The following is a 23,014-nucleotide window of genomic DNA, read 5'->3' as shown; positions in this document are numbered from 1 at the left end:
GTGGTGGGAAACTGCTTCCCTTTCCTGAGGCGCCGGATGGTTTGCCAGAATTTCTTCGAGGCCGACCGATAGTCCTCCTCCATGGCCTCCCCGAACTTTTCCCCGACTCGAGTTTTTGCTTCCGCGACTGCCCGAGCTGCAGTCCGCTTGGCCTGCCTGTACTTTTCGGCTGCTTCAGGAGTCCTACGAACCAACCAGGCTCGATAGGACTCCTTCTTGAGGTTGACTACTTCCCTTACTTCCGGTGTCCACCACCGGGTTCGGGGATTGCCGCCACGACAGGCACCGGAGACCTTACGTCCGCAGCTTCGGACAGCCGCATCAACAATGGAAGTGGAGAACATAGTCCACTCAGACTCAATGTCTCCAGCCTCCCTCGGGACCTGTTCAAAACTCTCCCGGAGGTGGGAGTTGAAGGCCCCCCTCACCGGGGATTCTGCCAGACGTTCCCAACAGACCCTCACGATACGTTTGGGTCTGCCAGGTCTATCCAGCTTTGCCCCTCGTAAGCGGAGCCAACTCACCACCAGGTGGTGATCAGTTGAGAGCTCAGCCCCTCTCTTCACCCGAGTGTCCAATACATACGGCCGGATGTCAGATGACACGACTACAAAGTCGATCATTGACCTCCGGCCTAGGGTGTCCTGGTGCCAAGTGCACTGGTGGACACCTTTATGCTTGAACATGGTGTTTGTTATGGACAAACTGTGACTAGCACAGAAGTCCAATAACAAAACACCACTCGGATTTAGATCGGGGAGGCCGTTCTTCCCAATCACGCCCCTCCAGGTGTCACTGTCGTTGCCCACGTGGGCGTTGAAGTCCCCCAACAGGACGATGGAATCCCCGGGAGGAGCACTGTCCAGTACTCCTCTCAGTGTCAGCAAGAAGGCCGGGTATTCTGCACTGCTGTTCGGCCCGTAGGCCGAAACTACAGTGAGGCACCTGTCCCTGACCCGAAGGCGCAGGGAAGCGACCCTCTCCCTCAGTGGGGAGAACTCCAACACACGACTGGCAAGCTGGGGGGCTATAAGTAAGCCTACGCCAGCACGCCGTCTCTCACCGCGGGCAACTCCAGAGTAGAAAAGGGTCCAGCCTCTCTCAAGGAGTTGGGTCCCAGAGTCCAAGCTGTGTGTGGAGGTGAGCCCGACTATATCTAGTCGGTATCTCTCAACCTCCTGCACGAGCTCAGGCTCCTTTCCCCCCAGCGAGGTGACATTCCATGTCCCCATAGCTAGAGTGGTTGTCCAGGGATTGGGCCGTCGTGGTCTCCGCCCACAACCGCCACCCAAATCACAAGGCACCGGCCCCTTGTGGGCCTTCCTGCGGGTGGTGGGCCCACTGGAAAGCGGACTCACGTCGCTTGTTCGGGCCCGAAGAAAAACCTGAAGCAAAAATACTGCTTTCAACTGCTAACCTTGGTTGACATTGGTAGAGCCTCTCTCAGTATCTCAATTTAGATGACAGTCGCTGCAAGTGCAAAGGATACTTCTGAACTGTTGAATTAACTGGCAATCGGATGGAGATGCTATGCAAATCCTCGACCTGCTTAAAAACAGTTAATTTTTTTGTTTTTGTGTTGTTCGGGCCGGTTTTCTTCCTTTAAGTTTTTTTAATAATCACTATAACACAGGAGGGAATATTGCTCCTTTCGTCTTTTCGTTTTATTTCCTGGAATCTGAAAGGCATCAATCATCCGATTAAGCGTAATAAGGTAATGGCTCATCTGAACTTGGTGGTGATACAACAACTTCGTGGTGATATATTTTTTTTTTTCTTCAGGAAAGAGGAAACTTCTTCAGATGTTAACCGGATCAAGCGACCGTGGATAGGGGAAGCATTCCATTCTAAATTTCCAGTGAGAACAAGGGGTGCAGCTATTCTTATACATAAGAATATACAGTTTGAAAAATCAGACTCCATTGAAGACCCAAAATGGTCGATTTGTAATTTCTGCAAATTATGTGGCACTCGGTGGTGATAGCCTGTGTCTACGCACCTACATGGGATGACGATATATTTATTTTTACCTTTTTTTTCTTGTGTCTTGTGTCAAAAAAGATGACCATTATTTAATTATTGGGGGAGACTTTAATTAAGACCCCTCCTTGGACCGGTCTTCTTCAAACCCCCAGATGTTATCTAACTCAACTAAAGCTCTTGAGGTTTATAAAAGCAGTCTTGTTCTTTTTCGATTCGTGGAGAGCTAAATCCCAATCAGATAAAGCTTTTTCATTTTTCTCACATGTCTACCATTCATATTCTCGAATTGACTTTTTTCTCTTGGATAGGTATTTTTTAACCAGGGCTAATTCTTGTGAATACCACAGTATTGTTATATCGGACCATGCCCCAGTATCTGTTGAAATTGGTTTTCCTTACCTGGTTCCCTCCTCCAAGTTGTGGAGACTTAACTCCACTTTGCTAGCCCAAGCTTCATTGAAAGAATTCCTTTATGCGCAAATTAATCTGTTCTTCGAAACAAATGATTCTCCAGAGATCTCCAGGTGTACGTTGTGGGAGACTTTTAAGGCATTTATGAGAGGACAGATTATATCATATGTCTCAGGCCTCAGGAAGGTAGAGAGAGCCGAACTGGAGGCAGTCACTAGGAACATATTTAGAGTTGACAATCCCTATCCTTCAACCCCAACTCCTGCTCTTTATAAAGAACGTCTCCAGTCCAAATTTGATCTATTATCCACAAGTAAAATACAGAGGCAAATGTTTCAAGCCAAACAGCATTTTTTTGAGTCCGGTGATAAAGCGGGTAGGCTTTTAGCACATCAGGCGCGTGCGTCTTCCAGGTCTGTGGATTAGCGATAACCCGCTCGATAGGATCTCTTTTCCTAAAATAAATGAGGATGCGGATCGGGAGACATTCATTCCATAATACAAGGATACTCTTAAATATCATTAACTCTCCTGGTTCAGGTTCTCCTGAGGTAGTTGTCTCACTGGATGCAGAGAAGGCCTTTGACAGAGTTGAGTGGAACTATCTTTTCTTTGTTCTGCAGAAGTTTGGTTTTGGTCCAGAATTTATATCCTGGATCAAACTGCTTTATGCTCATTCAGTGGCGTCAATATACACAAATGGACTTCAGTCTGCCCCTTTTCAACTGTATCGGGGAACTTAGCAAGGTTGTCCTCTCTCCCTACTTCTTTTTGCTTTAGTGGTGGAACCCCTAGCTATCTGGTTGCCTCAGGAGGCAGGATTCGAGGGCATTACCCAAGCGGGAAAGACTTCTTTTCTGGATATAAACTGAACCTTCAAAAAAGTGAACTTTACCCCATTAGTTCTTTAGCCAAAAACATACCCCAGACTTATTTCCCATTCAAATAAGCTAGTGACGGTTTCAAGTACCTAGGGGTGTTCATAACTAATTCAGCTAACCTTTTTTTTTCAAGAAATTACTCACCTCTCCTCAAGAGGCGTAAACAGGATTTTGCCAGATGGAGTAACCTCCCTTTGTCCCTCATAGGTCGTGTGAATTTGGTTAAAATGGTTGTCTTACCTAAGTTTTTATATCTTTTTACTCATATTCCTATCTTAATTTTAAAAAAACACTTTTTTAATAGTTTTTATACCTTTTTACTCTTACTTCTTACTTATTGGTCATGCAACATCAATAAACTTTTATATTGAACCAATAACATATCAGAGGACATGGGGCCGGCGTGGGTGGATATGGAGCATGCATCCTCTAAAATCTCTCTCCACTCCTTGGTTTGCTCCCAACTTCCCTTGACTGCCTCCAACTTTACTTCCAACCCAGTAGTAATAAGCACTGTCAAGATCTGGATTCAGATGAGGAAGTGCCTAGGACTGCACAGGGCTTCTGATTTGGCCCCCACAGTAAACAATCATCTGTTCCTGCCCTCTTCTACTGATTTATTTTTTTGGATTTGGCATGTCAAGGGGATAACTTCCATCCATCCATCCATCCATTTTCATCCGCTTATCCGTTACCGGGTCACGGGGGCAGCAGTCGCCACCCAAATCACATTGCACCGTACCAACCCCCCTAAACCTTCCTGCGGGTGGTGAGTCCACTGAAAGGTACTAACCACCCTAACCAGGATTCGAACTTGCCCAGGAGGTGAACCCTGGGGTTCCACACCAATGACAGAGACATTGCCAATGGGCCAAAGCGCCACTGGGGATAACTTCACTTAAAGATTTTTATAACCAAGGAACCTCTTTCGCTGAGCTCTCCAAAAAATTTGACCTACCCAATTCCCATCTATTCAGATTTTTTCAGTTTAGACATTTTGTCCAAAATCAGAACAACAAATTCCCTATTTGCCCCCCCTGAAACTTTGGTGGACATCTTGTTAGCACTCCATCTTGAACAGAAGGGACTCATTTCAAGCATCTATGGTCTTATTGGTTCTGCAGTTGATGGCCCAGCCTCTACTCCCAGGGAGTCTTGGGAGCAGGAGCTGGGAATCACTTTAACTGAGGACTGTTGGCGGCAGATCCTGCACCTGGTTCACTAATCATCACTCTGTGCTAGGCATTGTCTTTTGCAGTGTAAGGTTGTACACAAAATTCACTTTACTAATTTGAGGCTATCCCAGATTTACCCCAATGTATCAAACTCTTGTAATAGGTGCGGGGGATCCCCAGCCAATCATTTCCATATGTTCTGGTCTTGCCTCAGAGTTGCTACATTTTGGTCTCAAATCTTCTCAACTCTTAATGCATATAATATGTTTGGGATGCCCTTACAGCCTACTACCTCTAACACCATGCGGACTGTTTTCGCCTATGCCACCTTATTGGCTACACGACTTATACTTCTCAGTTGGAAGCACACCCTTCCACCACCCTAACAGGTGGGTTGAAGAGCTACTATTGACCATGTAGGTACTACCACAGTACTTTTAAGGACTCTAACTCCCATAATTCCACTGCTTCCGGTAAATCCATATACGTCACGATCAGTGACCGCCGCAACCTTTAAATTGGGGGGTCACCCCCAATTCCAGTCTCTCTGTTCAGGACTTTCTCTCCGTGGGACCCCTGATGAAAAGAGAAACCTGCTTGTCTCAGAATAAGAACCAACATGCTTTTGTAGACACCATTGCCCACGGTGATAAATGCACTAGCAGTATCTTTTTCTTAACTGAGTTAACCGGTAATTAAGTTACATAAGTAACGTATTGCTGCGACCAAGGCGGTTATTGCAATATCAATGAAAGGAAATGAATGAAGCCTGTGCTCTTGGTTTGTTGGATGATTTTTACAGTACAGAGCCATTGACTCAGATTTGATTTCAGAGGATATTTTTCAATCCTCCTGACCCAGTGGGTCAACGTTTTACTCATTTTTTGAACAGATTTTTCTTTAATATTTCTACAAAGCCTACGCCGAGTCTCAAACCTGTCTGGCTCGGCTGCTGTTTCAGCCCAGCTGGTTCTTTCCTGTTCTGTTAGCACGCTGTGGCAGCCCCATGCTGCGATGAAACATGACATGCATGGTTGATGCCGTGTGTGTTGTCTATTGTTACTTCTCTTACAGTTGTTTTGACAAGGTTTGATATTGTTTCCACATATTGCAACACTTGTTCCACATGTTCATAATTTGTTTGTGTATTTTTGTTTGTGTGCAACATGTTTGTTTTATCATCCATCCATCATAACGATGCCAATAAATGTATAAATGTCATGTTTGTTTACAGCATCCCCTAATATCTGTTGTTAGAATGTTGGTTTGCAAACAGATGGTTTGTGACCCCCAAATGGTTTGCAGAGACACTGATCAGTCCATCAATCTTTTATATATAGTTTTAAATTTTTAATGCATGCTTAAATGACATGAATTGATAATGCTGTGTGTTATTTGAACTTCATTATAAATGTATATTATCAAATATAAAAACATAAAAGCATATATATATACACTATATTACCAAAAGTATTCGCTCACCCATTCAAATGATCAGAATCAGGTGTCCTAATCCCTTGGCCTGGCCACAGGTGTATAAAATCAAGCAAGTCGCCGACTTTCTGCACAGTCAATTGCTACAGAGCTACAAACTTCATGTGACCTTCAGATTAGCCCAAGTACAGTACGCAGAGAGCTTCATGGAATGGGTTTCCATGGCCGAGCAGCTGCAGCCAAGCCACACATCACCAAGTGCAATGCAAAGCGTCGGATGCAATGGTGTAAAGCACGCCGCCACTGGCCTCTAGAGCAGTGGAGACGCGTTCTCTGGAGTGATGAATCACGCTTTTCCATCTGGCAATCTGATGGACGAGTCTGGGTTTGGAGGTTGCCAGGAGAACGGTACATTTCAGACTGCATTGTGCCGACTGTGAAATTTGGTGGAGGAGGAATTATGGTGTGGGGTTGTTTTTCAGGAGCTGGGCTTGGCCCCTTAGTTCCAGTGAAAGGAACTTTGAATGCTTCAGGATACCAAAACATTTTGGACAATTCCATGCTCCCAACCTTGTGGGAACAGTTTGGAGCGGGCCCCTTCCTCTTCCAACATGACTGTGCACCAGTGCACAAAGCAAGGTCCATAAAGACATGGATGACAGAGTCTGGTGTGGATGAACTTGACTGGCCTCCACAGAGTCCTGACCTGAACCCGATAGAACACCTTTGGGATGAATTAGAGCGGAGACTGAGAGCCAGGCCTTCTCGACCAACATTAGTGTGTGACCTCACCAATGCGCTTTTGGAAGAATGGTCAAAAATTCCTATAAACACTCTCCTCAACCTTGTGGACAGTCTTCCCAGAAGAGTTGAAGCTGTAATAGCTGCAAAAGGTGGACCGACATCATATTGAACTCTGGGTTAGGAATGGGATGGCACTTCAGTTCATAGTATGAGTCAAGGCAGGTGAGCGAATACTTTTGGTAATATAGTGTATATATAGCATAAAGCTTATAAAAACAACACGACCTGTGTTTTGTCTGTTGTTTTTAGTTTCTGCACAGTATTTGTTTTCAGCATTTTTACTTCTTTTAATGTTACTAGAACTGGTGTTATTACTGATATTAGTTATGGTGGACACTGATTAGAAAGGAAAGGAAAGTGAACTCCTTGTCATTGTGACACACACCACTGCGCACAACAAAATTTGACCTCTGCATTTAATCACCAAAGTGGGCAGCTTTGGTGATGCCCGGGAGCAGTGTGTGGGTACGGTGCCATGCTCAGAGCACCTCAGTGGTAACTTGGGAGGTGGTGGACTCGAACCTGAAACTTTCTGGACCCAAATTCGCTTTCTCAACCACTAACCCACCACTGCCCCAGTAGATAGTCGTAGTACAGGGGTTTCAAACTCATTTTGGTTCAGGCGCCACATACAGCCTGATTAGATATCAAGTGGGCCAAACCAGTACAATCATAACATAATTCCCTTTGTTTTCAAGCAAATAAGTACAACTATATTAGTAAACATTCATATTTAATTAACTTTAATTTGACAAAACGTCAAGAACATGAAGTGTTTAGCATGAAGTGTCTAGCCAGATTGAAACGGCTTGCAGGCCTGTTTTGGCTCCACGTGCCGTATGTTTGACACCCCTGGATTAGTAGATTAGAAAGAAGTTTGTGTAAAATATTCTGGTCTGCCACATATTGAAACACAGGGATGGCTGTGTATTCTATCAGATAAAGAGAAGCTGATGTAACGGCTCCATAAAGATCTGCGTCAGCCATAATCATCCTTTCATCTTAGGCTATTTCTGTCCTCCGTGTTGTTCTCCAGTTTGGGAAAACTGTTAAAATTATCATCTGGATGCTTTGATCTACTGGATCAATATAAAAAAACACATCAAAGAGTCTTTTCTGGACATATGGCTGCATAATTTAATATGTTTATCAGATTTGAGATCACCAGAAGAAAAGCTCCAAATAATACTCTCTCAAAAAGATGTGACTTGTTTGTGATGTGATGGCTTTTATGTACCGTCGTTCCTTCATTGTGCTAAAATTAATGTTATACCCAAACCACATACAGTATAGTAGACAGAACTAAGACCAAATACTGACACACGACTTTACATATTTGATTTACAAAAATAGCAAATCCAATCAATTGGTAGACTCCACTTTATTGCTCCTACCCACATGCATGTAAGGATCCATTTGCTTGTGCCTCCCTGTACTGTATTACTGCTCTTGGGGCATCCGTGTAAAACAAGATTCACTGCTTTTATTTCCTGGTTGATTTATGTTCTGATGTTTTCTTTTGCACTCACAATCACATTACTGAAAAGAAAGCCAGAACCAAGTGTGTGGTACATACACCGTCAGTCTTTTTCCATGTCATCCACGTAGTCATTCAATAAACTGTACTGTATTATACATCTCCAATCCATAAAGAATTACCAACAGAAATCTCCATGGTTGCACATTCAGGAGTGGCACAATGGTAACTAAAGTAGTTGCATATTCTGTTATTTCATCACTATATTAATATTATATACACTACTATATAATACTATAGTGATATTGATTATTTTAAGGGATTAAAATTGTTCAACACTGGAGTAAGCTTTTTCATTTACTAAGATCATGCACTGAGATGCTGCTCCTAAGTTAGTTCTCAGGTGAAACAGTTAAAAAACATTACTATGGTAATGTTATAAAGAAGGAAAAGCCAGCATTTGTCTTTTTTGTTTTTTTAGCTGCTATTTTTAAAAATCTGTTGTTTTTTGTCCGATTCTGTGCTGGTTTGTCCAGACCTTTGAGTTTCCTCTCATCTCAGTGGCATGCAAATAAAAACAAGCATGGATCAGGAGGATAATATTTACATTCGGAATGGATAAAATAATTGAATACTACATATTTAACGATGCAAAAATGATGAGTAAGCAGTAAGCTGAGTGAGCTGTTAAATTGTGTGGAGGCAACGTGTCATCTATTCATAAAATGGTTTATTAAGAAAATAGAATACATAAAAATAAATAAAAAACATGGATAGATAGATAGATAGATAGATAGATAGATAGATAGATAGATTAATAGATAGATAGATAGATAGATAGATAGATATACTTTTTTGATCACAAGCTGGAAAATTACAATTAACCACTGCTGTTTCTATTAACTGAGGAAATGTCTTCGGACTTTGATTTGTTCGAGGACAATGTGAGAAACATCTTTGCCCACTTTTATAAATGTGATCATAACCTTGGTGAAAGTAGCAGATCATTCTGTCTGTTGAACTACAGTAAAAACGCCCCAATTACAGCAGCAGTATTGCAAGTGCAAGTGAGTTTACAACATGAGGGTTATTTTGTGGTCACTGAAATACGGTTAGTAGTGCCTCATTGCTCTGGATTACACAATTAGTAGTCCAGTGCATTCAAAGGATAAACTGGTTTGACATGAGAGGCTAATGAGGAAAACGCTGAGGAGAGAATCGTGTCCAATGGACCAAGATGAGAAAGTATCACTACCAGCTAGTCCTATGCTAATTCATGTGTGATCACAACCAATCAGATGGCATATATATATTTGAAGAACCTGCAGTACAAACTAAATACAGTGTCTGTTTTTTGTTTAATGATGTAAGAGTAGTAAAGCTTGCCCCCTGTCCACTTTACAGGTGCCATCTTTGATGAGTCAGCAAGAAAAGATGACGAGGTGTTACGCCTGGCTGTGGCAGATCTGAACCTGAACAATGAAATCTTGGAGACAGAGAAGGTGACCATCTCTGTGGCCTTCGTCGATGGGAACAACCCTTTCCAGGCCGTGCAGGAAGGTAGGCTGACCGATCCTAATCCTAATCCTATTTACACCGGATTGTTTTGCAAAGAACTACAACAGAAAAACCAAGAAATCCTAATCTGCTTCAGTTCTTTGTTTTCATTTAGTCCTATTAATGTAACATCAAGAAGGTCACCTGTTTTAAGGCAGGCGCTGGGCGAGGGGGAGGGGGAGGGGGGGGGGGGGGGGGGGCTGGTGTGAATGGATGTCTGTATGTAACTGTGACTCTGGGATGGACACTCTGAATAGCTGTTCACTGGAAGGTTCTTCAGTAACACTGTACCCAAAAGTGTTTTCACTGAACAACCGCTTCCTGCTTAACTCATTTACTACAAGATACCTGCATCATCTTACAACTGAAGTGTCACAGTTTAGCATTTGTGTGATAATATCACATTTAGCCGTGGTTAATGCCTTTAATCTTCCTGCTCCCGTGTCAATATTGTGTTAACATTGTTTCAAGTCCAACAAATAGCAGAATGTGGCTGATCTAACTGCATGATTGTGTGAACTGTTAGAGGAGCTTGCGTAAATGTGCAGGATGTTTACAGATCAACATGTGTCTTTGTGTTCTGAAAAGCCTTGTTACAGCTGATGCTTTGATACAATCACCACGCGGTTCTCTTCGGTAGTCGCACTATAATTCTTTGAAGAATCGACCTCCATCAGGTCTCTTGTGTGCGTGTTTGTTTTTTCCTTTAATCCTGTGTACAAGAAACAACCCATGTCTCAAGTGTCTCAGCTCTGAGTGGAATGAAGGCAGTGAGTCAGAGAAAAACACCTAAAAGCACAGAGGGAGGCAACACTTTTGACAGAGCAGACTGAAGCAGCATCCTTCCTTAGTTTGATTTTCCTCATTCCTTTTTCTAATAAGATGAAAGAGAGAGGGAATGAAAAAGCAGGAAGGTAAAGTGTGTTTCCACCCTGCTGGTTTCCTATACAGCTGCTTGGGTTGAACTCCATACTCTTTCACATCTTCCCTGTCTTCCTCTTGCATGGTCCTTTAGTTTTAGACCTGCTCTTGTCACTTACATCCACATTTCACACCTAAGTAACCTCTACTAACCAACCTGGCCCACACACTTGCTAACACACACATTTTCATTGTAATCTGGCTAGAAATCTCTTAGCAACTGGGTGGATCTGGGAGGAATGGTGTGTGTGTGTGTGGATGTGCACATGCTGTGTTCATGTCTCCATCAATTAATACAATGAAAATCACCTAATTGGATAATGGTCAATTGGAAGGCAGGAACGGGTGGGGGCAAAGGGAACGGAGAGCAGGACGATAGGGGGTGAATTCGATACTTGTCTCAGTTTATTTTTCATCTTTATTTAGTCTTGACACTTAAAGCATGAGACTGCGTATCAACACACCTGGAGAAAAATTAAGATTGTCCAATAGTTGTACTCATGAAAACAGAGAGGAAAACATGGACTTATTGTTATTTATAGGTAATTATGTTATGATTGTGCTGGTCCGGCCCACCTGACATCTAATCAGGCTGCATGCGGGCCCTAAACCAAAATTAGTTTGACACCCCTGCTTTACAGTCTTGTACTTGTTAGATTTCAGTGGTTTTCACATTTGGTTGGGTTTGCAGCAGGAAGCTGATAAGATACCAAAAGGCTTTCCCGAACACACACAGTCACATAGCCCCACAAACCAACTTTCTAAAACACCTCTCTTCTCCCTGGGAAAAATGGGAAATCTCCCAATCTACCTTTTCACAGAAACCCTAGAGCCATCCATTCCTTTTGATCTACATGAACACCTGTGGTTGACTGGACTTTATGGCTCCGTCCACTTCCCTTGTGATAACCCCCCACTCAGCAACAAAAGGTTCTTCCAACACTGCTGAATCATGGAACTGCAGGGCGACTGCAGGCATCACATGATACAAGAACAATAATATGATTGGCCACAAGAGGCCTAGCCTCTCTCTTCCATTGGCCTACAACATTTAAACACACACCCGGGAAGTTGAAAACCACTCCTCCCACACAGGTATAGAAGCGTAAACAACTAATGATACTTTAGAAGTTATTCTTGAGAATTTATTCTTAGGAAGTTTGAGTTCTTGGATTTGCATATTAACAACTGTTGTACGAGATTTCCTTGTATACTTCTCCAATCGTTTATTTTGCTTTATTGTTGGACCTGTTTTGTTTGATGTTTTGCTATTAAAACAAATTGACCATCTACCGGCTGCTTCCATTCCTTGCCTGAAGACACCTCGCACAGCAAGAATTTTTCAACTGGTGCTGTGATCCGGATCAAACTATAGCAAGAATCTTTCATACTGCAGTTTACAGCCTCCAAATAACACATCTGAAACAGGTTAAATACTTTCTATTAGCTTGAATCTGTGTGAGATGCTAAACAGCCACTCACACATTTAGCAATTAATGAGCACAGATAACAAACTTCATTATTGCAGGAGTAAAAAGTAGTAAGTAGTAAGTTAGAATACATTAATCACAGCTTTAAAGTAATTCAAACAAATTTGGCCTAATATATTCAGGTTTGGTGCTGAAATGTATCCAACTGGAAGTACCAAAGTAAAATTGATTCAGTTGCTGTTAAAATGGCTAGGTTCCTTGAGTAATGTTATTAAATAACTTAATTTATATATTTTGTAATGGTTTTAATATGTGACCCCTACTAAAATGAGAGAAGATCAACAGGAAAACTCTTAAAAATATTACAAACTCTGTTTACCGACTCAATGACTCTATCAACTTATGCAAACTCCTCTTCCAGCAACAAAACTTTGCGTCATTTCAGATATCACAAACCCCGCGTCCTCAATTAATTAAAAATGCTGCTAAAGTCGACTGTTTTCTGTTTTGATAATGGAGCGACATATATAACACACATAATAAAGATGCATGAGATGCTGTGGTGTTCCTCCGTATAACAGAGAGGTTCATAAAAGTAGATGATGAAAATGTGACTTACAAGATTATTACAAAGGGCTAAAACAAGATCGATTTTACAGATAATAAAATTGAATAACAATTTATTAAAATAAAACAAATCAGGGGCTGAACAATAAGAGTATGTTCAATCATTAGCCCACACATGTCAAACTCAAGGCCCGGGGGCCAAATGTGGCCCGCCAAGTCATTTTATATGGCCCGCGGGAGCTTAGAAAACATTTAATTAAGTCCATGAAGCTTAACCTGATAACTCATAATTTTTTTTATTAAACAACAAACAAATTTGTAACTCAAATATTTAATAATCGATTGCAGAAACATTTATGTTAGTTATGGAGTAGTCACATTTATACAGTGTTCCAGTTATAACGGGCCCTTCACGGAGAACTCTACTGCTGATGTGGTCCCCGGTGAAAATGAGTTTGACACCGCTGCATTAGACGTTTGTCCGAGGGGGTTTAAAATGGTATGAGTTTTAATGCGACTCATCATCTTTTTATTTTATCTACACAATGCTGACACAGCAGAACCAGGAACATTTTGTGCCAAGGAGCTTGAAATGTCACAGGCAGCAAGAAGGGGTTGATGAGTGGAATAACTAAGACAGAGATAGAGACATGTTAGAAATGTAACAACAACACCAATCTGTCTATATCATATACAGTGGAGGAAATAAGTAATTGGCCCCTTGCTGATTTTGTAGGTTTGCCCACTTACAAAGAATGCAACGATTTATAATTTTAATCATATGTATAGTCTAACAGTGAGAAACAGAACCCCAAAGAAAATTCCAGAAAATCACATCATATGAATTTATTTAACCTTCCTCTGGTGTTTCCAAGTTTTAAATGCATTAAAAAACACGTAAATTAGTTTATTGCGTCAAGGCTTTTTGACTTTGTCAAGAACCTCTATTTCAACAAAATAAAACAAAAAAAATTTTTTTTCACTAAATTGTAAAATGCTCGGGTTGAAATTATGACCTTTGTGTTGTTCGGGTCGGGTCGGTTCCGCATGATATCAAGAGTCCTCAGATTTGACAACAGAGATACCAGAGCAAATAAAATAATAATAATAATAAAAAAAAATACTTTTTTGCCCTTTTCTTGAAGTAAATATATATGGGTCGAAACTGACCCGTAACACCATAGATGTTACTATAGTTAATAATATTAAAATTAAAAAATAAATAAAACAAATTTATTTAAGAGATGTGTTCTAATAGTGCTTAGTAATAGGCAGGTAACACAACAACCTTTTATTTATTTATATGATTCTGTTGAGGTTGATTTTACCATTTTTTTTAATTGAAATCGAGGGGTATACTGACAAAAAAAAGGCCCAGAGGCCCACACCAAAAATATTAAAACCAATATTTTCATGGATATGGAAGCCTAACAAGGTAACCAAGAGATGAGAAACAAATTGGATGATAGCTAATTGTTTTTAGTGTATTTTACAGCTGATTTAAGACACGGGTCAAAACCGACCCATTAACATAAGAGATGGTAACAGAAAGCGAACACAAGAGGAAGGTTAAATTGATAACCATTTGATGGGGAAAAACAAGTATGTGACCCGGGTTTTCCGAGTCAATACTTTCTGGAACCACCGTTTGCTGCAATTACAGCTTCAAATCTTTTGGGGTATGTCTCTACAGCAACAGCTCAAGATCAGTCAGATTAGATGGAGAGTGTTTGTGAATGGCAGTTTTTGCTTGCACAAAGGCACCAGCGAAGGTGCATCAGGTAGCAATGCCCAGCAGGCAGACCATCAGCCTGTACCTTCATATATTTTGAACCATTCCATTGTAGCCCTGGCTTTATGTTTATGGGCGTAGTCCTGCTGGAAAAAATCTGTGCCCCAGTCTCAAGTCTTTTGCAGACTCCAACAGGTTTTCTTCCAAGATTGCCCTGTATTTGGCTCCATCCATCTTCCCATCAACGCTGACCATCTTCCCTGATCCCTGCTGAAGAGAAGCACCCCCAGAGCATGATGCTGCCACCACCATGTTTAACAGAGAGTGATGTGCAGTGTTAGTTTTCCGCCACACATAGCGTTTTGCATTTAGGCCAAAAAGTTCAATTTTGGTCTCATCTGACCAGAGCACCTTCTTCCACATGTTTGCTGTGTCCCTCACATGACTTCTGGCAAACTGCAAACGGGACCTCTTGTGGTTTTCTTTTAACAATGGCTTTCTTCTTGCCACTCAGAGTTGTGCAGTGCACAACTAATAGTTGTCGTGTGGACAGATTCCCCCACCTGAGCTGTGGATCTCTGCAGTTTATCCAGAGTTGCCATGGGCCTCTTGGCTGCACCTCTGATCAGTGCTCTCCTTGTTCAGCTTGTAAGTTTAAGTGCACGACCGTGACTTTGTAGGTTTTCAGTTGTGCCATACTCTTTCCATTTCTGGATGATGGACTGAACAGTTCTCTGTGAGATGTTCAAAGCTTGAGAAATCTTTTTATAGCCTAACCCTGCGTTAAATTTCTCTACAACTTTATCCCTGACCTGTCTGGTGTGTTCCTTGGACTTCATGATGCTGCAACATTCAACAACATTCAATCATTCAGCAATCATCAGGCAACTTCTGAAGGGAATTGTATGCACTCAGAGAAAAAGGGGCTGAATACTTTTGCACACCACACTTTAAATTTAAAAATGTATAATTTTCTTTCTACTACTACAATTGTATGCCACTTTTGGTTGGTCTTTCACATAAAATTCCAATAAAATCTATTTGTGTTTGTGGTCGTAACGTGACAAAATGTGGAAAAGTTCATTTTATGTATGAATACTATTGCAAGCCACTGTAAATTCCCCATTTCTCATACACCCCATTAACTAATTCATGAATCAATCAGCAAAACCTTTTAGTTACACAAAGCCACCTTTTCCATGCCTGATGCGTGAGTGTTCCATCCTCTTTTAGCCAAGTTTCAACAAGAAACATAAAATTAATATTTTTTTCAAGGATAAGCTGATTTATAACAAAGCTTTTGTTAGAGAGCTTACATTAAAAAGTGCAGCGCTGACAATTGAGATGGGAGTTTTGTTATCGTGGTTAGGAGAACTTTTGATGAGGTTTTCATGCACACAGCCTGGGGACTTAAGTTTGTGGGATCTATGACAGGTTATGCGGAAGGAATACATTGCGGTGACGTATGTTTGGTTATTATTGAGTTCATGCTACGACTAGACCTGGTTACCACGTGGTTAGGGAGGGCGAGAGGGGGGTGTGGGTGTGATCGGGGGTGGTGGGTGCGGTTTGTTAGTAAACGACAATCAGTCACGTGACACGGAAACAACGTGCTGAATGTTTGCTGAGAGCGCAGCTGATCCTGATGTGCTTGGGTGGACACCATCACGGTTGTAGAAGGGAGTGTGGATAAAAATATAACCAGCTTGATATATATATATATTCATGTTTAAGGAATTATAAAGGTGTGCTAAAACATATAACCAGCTTGAACATAAAATGCTGCTTAAAGCTAAAACTGAAAACATGCAGATGTAGAGAAAAGGAGCTGCGAGGTTGAGTTAAAAAAAAGGTTTGTTTTGACAAGAGGAGTACTTGGTGTGATGGGAAACAGAAACTTTTAGAATACAATTTGACAATGGCTGAATTCATAGTTAGAACACAAGGTCACAACAGCAGCTGGGTGCGATAAGAACGGGATGAGAAACCAACGGTGTAGATGTAGTGGCCAAAAATAATGAATGTGTGTGTGTAGAACAAATGAAGTCTGTATCGCTTGATATGTACCACCCCTGGATATGTGTGTCAATAAAACGAGCCTGAGTTTGTGGAGAGAGCAAATTTCAGCAGTCCATCCTCTGACTCGCTGCTGGATCCTCCCTGTGCACAGGTGAACTCGAGCAACGACTTTTATCTTTTCTTTATACTTTGTGAAAGTTCTTCTTGATAGTGTCGAAGTTGATCAACGAATCCGGGGTGGTAAAACCTTACCACGACAGGAGTCCATTCCCAAAATAGATTGTGGTTTGGAGCCAGTCATTTAGTCCGAGAAGTCTGCTAAAACGGAGCAAACCCCGGGCGAGTGAGGGGATAGGGCCTGAGATAAAGACTGATTTGCCCGTATTTTTTTGAGTATGTGAAAAGTTTGTTAAACTGTGCCTTGGTGACTTCTGATTCGCCAAGCTGGACGTCGTTCATCCCGACGTAGATCACTATACGCTGGATGGACGATGGGAGTCTCTGGAGTGCGCCAGGAAGCCTAGCCAAAATGTCCGTGACCGTGGCGCCTGGGTAGCAGAGGGTTGCCACGTTGAAGAAACTGACATACCAGGAATCTGGAATCCCCTGTTATCAATGTTGCTGGAGGGAATAGGGAATGACGAGACATAGAGGGAGAGCCGGTATGGGACGGCACAGAGGGACCTGCCGGTGGGGATTCAATGGAATGGCGAGCGGCGGCCGATGACTTGGATGGTGAAGTGCTGATTGGAGACGGAGAAAGACTGGAGCAGGCGCCGTGGAGGACAGGAGCTTTTCGTGGCGCTGGAGTGAAGTACGGCTTTCATCGATGCATCTTGACCCGGGTGTGGCGTTCCCGTTTGTCTGGAGGAGCGGCAGGGGTTCGTTTGGGACCAGATGATGGCGGGGATGAATGGGGTAATTGTCCCGTTTTTCAGCCAGAGGGGGAAACTCCTGAAAACTGAGGACATTGAAGTTGTTGTCAAGTTGGATGTGCTGGTTAGGAAGTGTGTGGTGAGTTCTCCGCACGTCTGCCACGGGTACCGACCAGAGACCAGGGTTCGGTTTCTGATGGAGTGGAAATGACTCGGGCTTTTGGTTTAGCCCCAAGCTGGAGCCAGGATTCTTCAGAGCTGATGTTGGGTGGAGAAGAGGGGCTGGCAGCGGCCCAGGGCACTGGGGCCCAGCCTGCGGTGGTTTGAGTCGGGCCGAAGATAATGGTGTCCATTAACCGCTACTCCTCCTGGATCTGCTATAATGTGGAAATCCGTCCCTCCAACTCCACGATCTTGTCACTGAGCCGGGTACAGCTGACACATCCGGAAGGTGAGGTAACTTTGTGTTAGCTGTTGATTGTCGCTAGAGGGTGACAGAGGCAAAAATGTGCAGTTAGATTATAAACAATTCGCTTAGAACGTAACTATCATATAGTATCCAATCCATCAACTCAAACATCACATAAATGCCAACTAAACTTCTGTAGAACGTGTTTACTCTGCTGCTGCTCTGGCTGGGCCATTCAAGAACAGTCAGAGTTGTTGTGAAGCCACTCCTTTGTTATTTTAGCTGTGTGTTTAGGATCATTGTCTTGTTGGAAGTTGAACCTTCAGCCCAGTCTGAGGTCCTGAGCACTCTGGAAAAGATTTTCGTCCAGGATATCCCTGTACTTGGCCGCATTCATCTTTCCTTCGATTACAACCAGTCATTATGTCCTTGCAGCTGGAAAAACACCCCCACAGCATAATGCTGCCACCACCATGCTTCACTGATGGGACTGTATTGCACAGGTGATGAGCAGTGCCTGTTTTTTTCCACACATACCGCTTAGAATTAAGGCCAGAAAGTTCTATCTTGGACTCACTAGACCAGAGAATCTAATTTCTCACCCTCTTGGAGTTCTTCGGTGTTTTTTAGCAAACTCCATGCAGGCTTTCATGTGTCTTGCACTGAGGAGAGGCTTCCGTCGGGCCACTCTGCCATAAAGCCCCAACTGGTGGAGGGCTGCAGTGATGGTTGACTTTATTCAACTTTCTCCCATCTCCCGACTGCATCTCTGGAGCTCAGCCACAGTGATCTTTGGGTTCTTCTTTACCTCTCTCACCAAGGCTCTTCTTCACGATTGCTGTTTGGCAGGACGGCCAGCTCTAGGAAGGGTTCTGGTTGTCCCAAACGTCTTCCATTTAAGGATTATGGATTTAAGGATTTTTTTTTTTTGTAACCTTGGCCAGATCTGTGCCTTGTCACAATTCTGTCTCTGAGCTCTTCAGGCAGTTCCATTGACCTCATGATTCTCATTTGCTCTGGCATGCACAGTGAGCTGCAAGGTCTTATACAGAGAGGTGTGTGGCTTTCCTAATCAAGTCTAATCAGTATAATCAAACACAGCTGGACTCCAATGAAGGTGTAGAACAATCTTAAGGATGATCAGAAGAAATGGACAGCTAAATTTAGTTAAATATGAGTGTCACAGCAAAGGGCCTGAATACTTATGACCATGTGATATTTCATTTTTTTTAATAAATCTGCAAAAATGTCAACAATTCTGTTTTTCTGTCAATATCAGGTGCTGTGTATACATTGAGGAAAAAATGAACTTAAATACCCACTGTATATCCCCAAGTCTACTACATAATTGGGTTTTAAAGATTCCCAAGTCAATTAAGTGCAGGGGTAATTTTTTTTACATTGCTCACATGCTTCAGCCTCCTGTTTCGTACAGGCCATCCATCTGACATGTATAAAACAACTTGTACTTTCTTTGCCATGTTTCAAGAGTTTGCTCTCTCCTATTCCTGGACAATCCCTGACCTCTCACTGTCTGTGTGCCAGAGTGCCCTCTATAGATGTTATTGCCCTGCAGGTCACAGGGTTCGGCAGCTACCTGTGATCCAGTGATTTAACAGTTTGGCTCAAGGAGCTTCACTTGCGTGTCTTGAAAATGTTTTTCCATCCCTCTGTCCCTTCCCCTCTGTTTCTGTCTCCTTGTATTTCTCAGCACTTTATCTCCATTCTTCATCTGTTGAAGTGTTTATTTACTCCCATTCTCTTCCCTGCTGTCATTTCTGCCATTGTGTTCTTTCTGATCTCTTTTTATCTGTACTCTACATGGTGGGCTGACAGAAACGTGGACACAAACACACGCTCACACTGATACGCACACACTTTATCATAACCTTAATCCTCACCTTAAAGGTTTGAATTTAAACATGTTCGTCCTCTGAAATGTTAAAAATATGTGACACATAAACACAGTCCACAAACTGACTTACTTCATGGCTAAAACCATGGCTTCTTTTTCTGGATGTTCCCTTCATCTCACCCTATCTTCCTGCCTCCTCTGGTTTTACACCAACAATCTCCTTGTCCTCTTTTACACATCTACAAATCTCTTCTGACGTCTCTTCCCCTTTTTCCTGTTAACTCGGTTTTCAACATCCATTTCTTTATATATTTATTTTCTCTCCTCAACACGTGTTTAAACCATCTCAACCTCACCTCTCTAACATTATCTCCAAACTGCACCACTTTAACTGTCCATCTGATTTGCTCATTTCCAATCATGTTCGTCCTGGTCTCTCCGAGTATATATTATTTGAAAATGTTAAGCCAAAACAACAAAAACTCACTTCTTCACAAGACCAGGACAAACTAGGAACTTGAAGCATTCACTGAGCAGAGCACAGGAGTAGACTTGACCAGGAACAGACAACGAACAGATACAATACAAAAACAATGATCCCAAACGAACTGCGTGAGGGAGAGAGGTATATATACAAAGGGCACCAGGTGACACAAGTGAGGCTAATTGCAGACACACAGGTGAGTGTGATAACACAGCAGACAGCAGGAACAGGAAACAGACAGACCTGACAATCAATCAATCAATCTATTTATCTGAGGAATTTTGGAAGTATGTGTAAATCTGGTGTATTTCAGTCAATTATGCTTTATTACTGTTATATTAAAAAATATAATATTTAGTATTTTAAAGTTTAGATAGATGAATCCTCATCTTTTGTCTGTGACGCTTTGCCATGTGGATAAAAAGGCTTCTTGGTGTTGGTGTCGTTTTTGATCCATAAGCAGACCTGTAGGTGGCAGTGACATTGACAAATTGTTGATCAAGTTATAAAATGACTCATGTGAATTTATGTCATAAACCACCACTTGTATATATACATATATACAAAATTCATGTTGCAGTGTGATGACCTGTAGAATGAAAATAATTTGCCTCTGTAATTGTTACAAAGAACGAAGCGCATTGCTACTATTCACACATATAACAGATGTTTCCACCTCTGCTCCCTTTCTGACATAAACGAGAAGTACAATAATCATTGTTGCTTTCAAAATAATTAACAATTTTCTCCTCTGTTTTTCTTCTACCTTTCTCTTTCTTTCTCTGCTACTACTCTACTGCCTCTCCCTCTTTCTTCCATCCAGCCTGTGAGTTGATGAACCGTGGTATCTTGGCCCTGGTCAGTTCAATAGGCTGCATGTCGGCAGGCAGCCTTCAGACCTTGGCTGATGCCATGCACATCCCCCACCTCTTCATCCAGCGTTCCACAGCGGGAACACCCCGCTCTGCATGCCCGCCCACCAGTCGCATCCCAGGATCAGATGACTACACCCTAATGGTGCGCCCCCCTGTCTATCTTAATGAGGTCATCATGCAAGTGGTTTATGAGTACAGCTGGCAGAAGTTCATCCTCTTCTACGACTCTGATTTTGGTAAGGGAATGCTGTCGTTTGTACTCCATCATTTATTAAAATATGGACTCTGTCTGGCACCAGTGTCAGCACATTGACATCCATGAGGAGCTGTCAGGTATATGGTCTGTCTGAGAGACTGCTCTCCATGTCTGGAAAATAAAAATGCACTGCATAGGCAGACGTTGACGTGGGTGATTATTCAAATGCACGGAAACAGGCCCACACATAGCCATGCATCCTTAAACATCTCAATGCTGGTGGCACACCAGTCTGCCTGTGTGTGTGTGTGTGTCATTTCTGTTTCTCTCTGCCCCCCCCCCTTCTCTTTAGTCCATTAACTCCTACATTATGGGGTAAGAATTCTGTGCTCTTTTTTATTGACTAAAACTCTGCTTCTTAACACTTTAATAGCTCCTGTATATTGAAAGAATGTTTTGCCACATTTCATGCATGTTCATGTTCACTAGATATGTTTTATTCACCTGACATTTCACTGTCATTTTTCAAAGTGTCAGGCTGTCAGCCACTGCAGTGCTCTGGTTCATACCTAAACATCACATATTGACCTGCTGCAGCTATACCACAGTGTCATCAGGATGCTATATTTTCCTAGTAACTCTTAGTAGTACAGTGACCTTATCGGTGCAAATACACACTTGTCAATGAGCTGAAACTTGTGTGCTCAGCTTTGGTTTACACACTGCTGTGAGCTGAAAGAACAGGTACAATGTATGGGAAGTTAATAAAAAAAACCACCATCTATGACATTACACATTGGTGGATGAGCAGAAATATAACTCACCTAAGAGGTTAAGTTAATAGACAGCAGTGTAATAGTTTTCTGCCTTAGGTAATTTGGTGTTGAATTACCTCATATCACCTTAATGGGGTTGCATTTAACTCATTGTGATCAATTAACGCAATTAATGGGTTTTATGCATTGATTTCCAAAGACATCATTACAGTGGGATTGGTTCTGAAGTATTGCAGCGTTTTATCAGAGTATTGAATATGTCACACAGATATACTTAGTAGTGAAACCAGCCACTAGGGTACACGAATCAGTGTATTATAGTGCCGGTCCCAAGCCCAGATAAATGGTGAGGGTTGCGTCAGGAAGGGCATCCGGCGTAAAACTTTTAGCCAAATCAAATATGGGTCAGGGCGTGGATGGGTCATCATTTACAATAACAGCATTCTCACCGTGATACTGAATATTTAATCCATCATCTCTGACTCATCTCCAAAGAGATTCTTTTTTTTCCTCCTCAGACTCGGCTGCTGCAGCTGCCGCACAGTGAGGAGCGTTGACAGTTCTGTTGAAATCCTCTAGAACACACACATTTGTGGAGGCATGTTGATCCTCCCCACAACACTCCTGCTATTTCTATGTGCCTTGAGTCATTTAATCACAGGGAGGAATGACAGGAACAAATGGCCACACACAGTATTGTGAATCTCTGTGTCTAATATTGGACATGTCTTTAATCTACACTCTCCTGACGCTTGTTGCAATCAAAGAAAATCTTCAAAGAGACTTGATAATAAAGAATCTGTAGAACTAAGACTAAATGAGTCACTGAAATTGAATTGAAACTGAATTTCTATAATTCTTAAACCAAAACTCTATTTGGTATACAGTATATATATGTATATATATATACACATATATATAATTTAAAGTGACAAGCTAAGCAATAGAATGAGCTGCTAGCAAAAAAAGTATTAATAGTTCGTGTAAATACTTTATGAATTTTAACTTTAAATATGAATAAAATCGACTATACTAAGATATTTAATAGAGACTGTAAGGTAGTGGCAGGCGGATGGATAGCCAAACAACATCGGATGGTAGTGTGCAAAATGACGATGGAGGTGACAAAAAGGAAGAGAGTGAAGACAGAGCA

The 23,014-nt window shown here is 42.0% G+C and overlaps 1 protein-coding gene across 1 annotated transcript in view; it reads left to right on the top strand.

Annotated features, from left to right (window-relative positions):
- The window catches only part of LOC103397228 (glutamate receptor ionotropic, delta-2-like), a 248,451-nt gene that overhangs the window by 63,077 nt on the left and 162,360 nt on the right, over nt 1-23,014 (top strand). Inside the window, exons 2-3 of the mRNA XM_008335445.3 lie at nt 9,570-9,725; nt 20,838-21,125. Of these exons, the coding sequence (XP_008333667.1) occupies nt 9,570-9,725; nt 20,838-21,125 (444 nt within the window). The remainder of the gene's footprint in view (nt 1-9,569; nt 9,726-20,837; nt 21,126-23,014) is intronic.

This window comes from Cynoglossus semilaevis, chromosome W (genome assembly GCF_000523025.1).
Source record: "Cynoglossus semilaevis isolate Cse_v1.0 chromosome W, Cse_v1.0, whole genome shotgun sequence".
NCBI classification, from domain to species: domain Eukaryota; kingdom Metazoa; phylum Chordata; class Actinopteri; order Pleuronectiformes; family Cynoglossidae; genus Cynoglossus; species Cynoglossus semilaevis.
The sequence above is the reverse complement of the archived record's forward strand: the minus strand, read 5'-3'. Positions and strand labels throughout refer to the sequence as shown.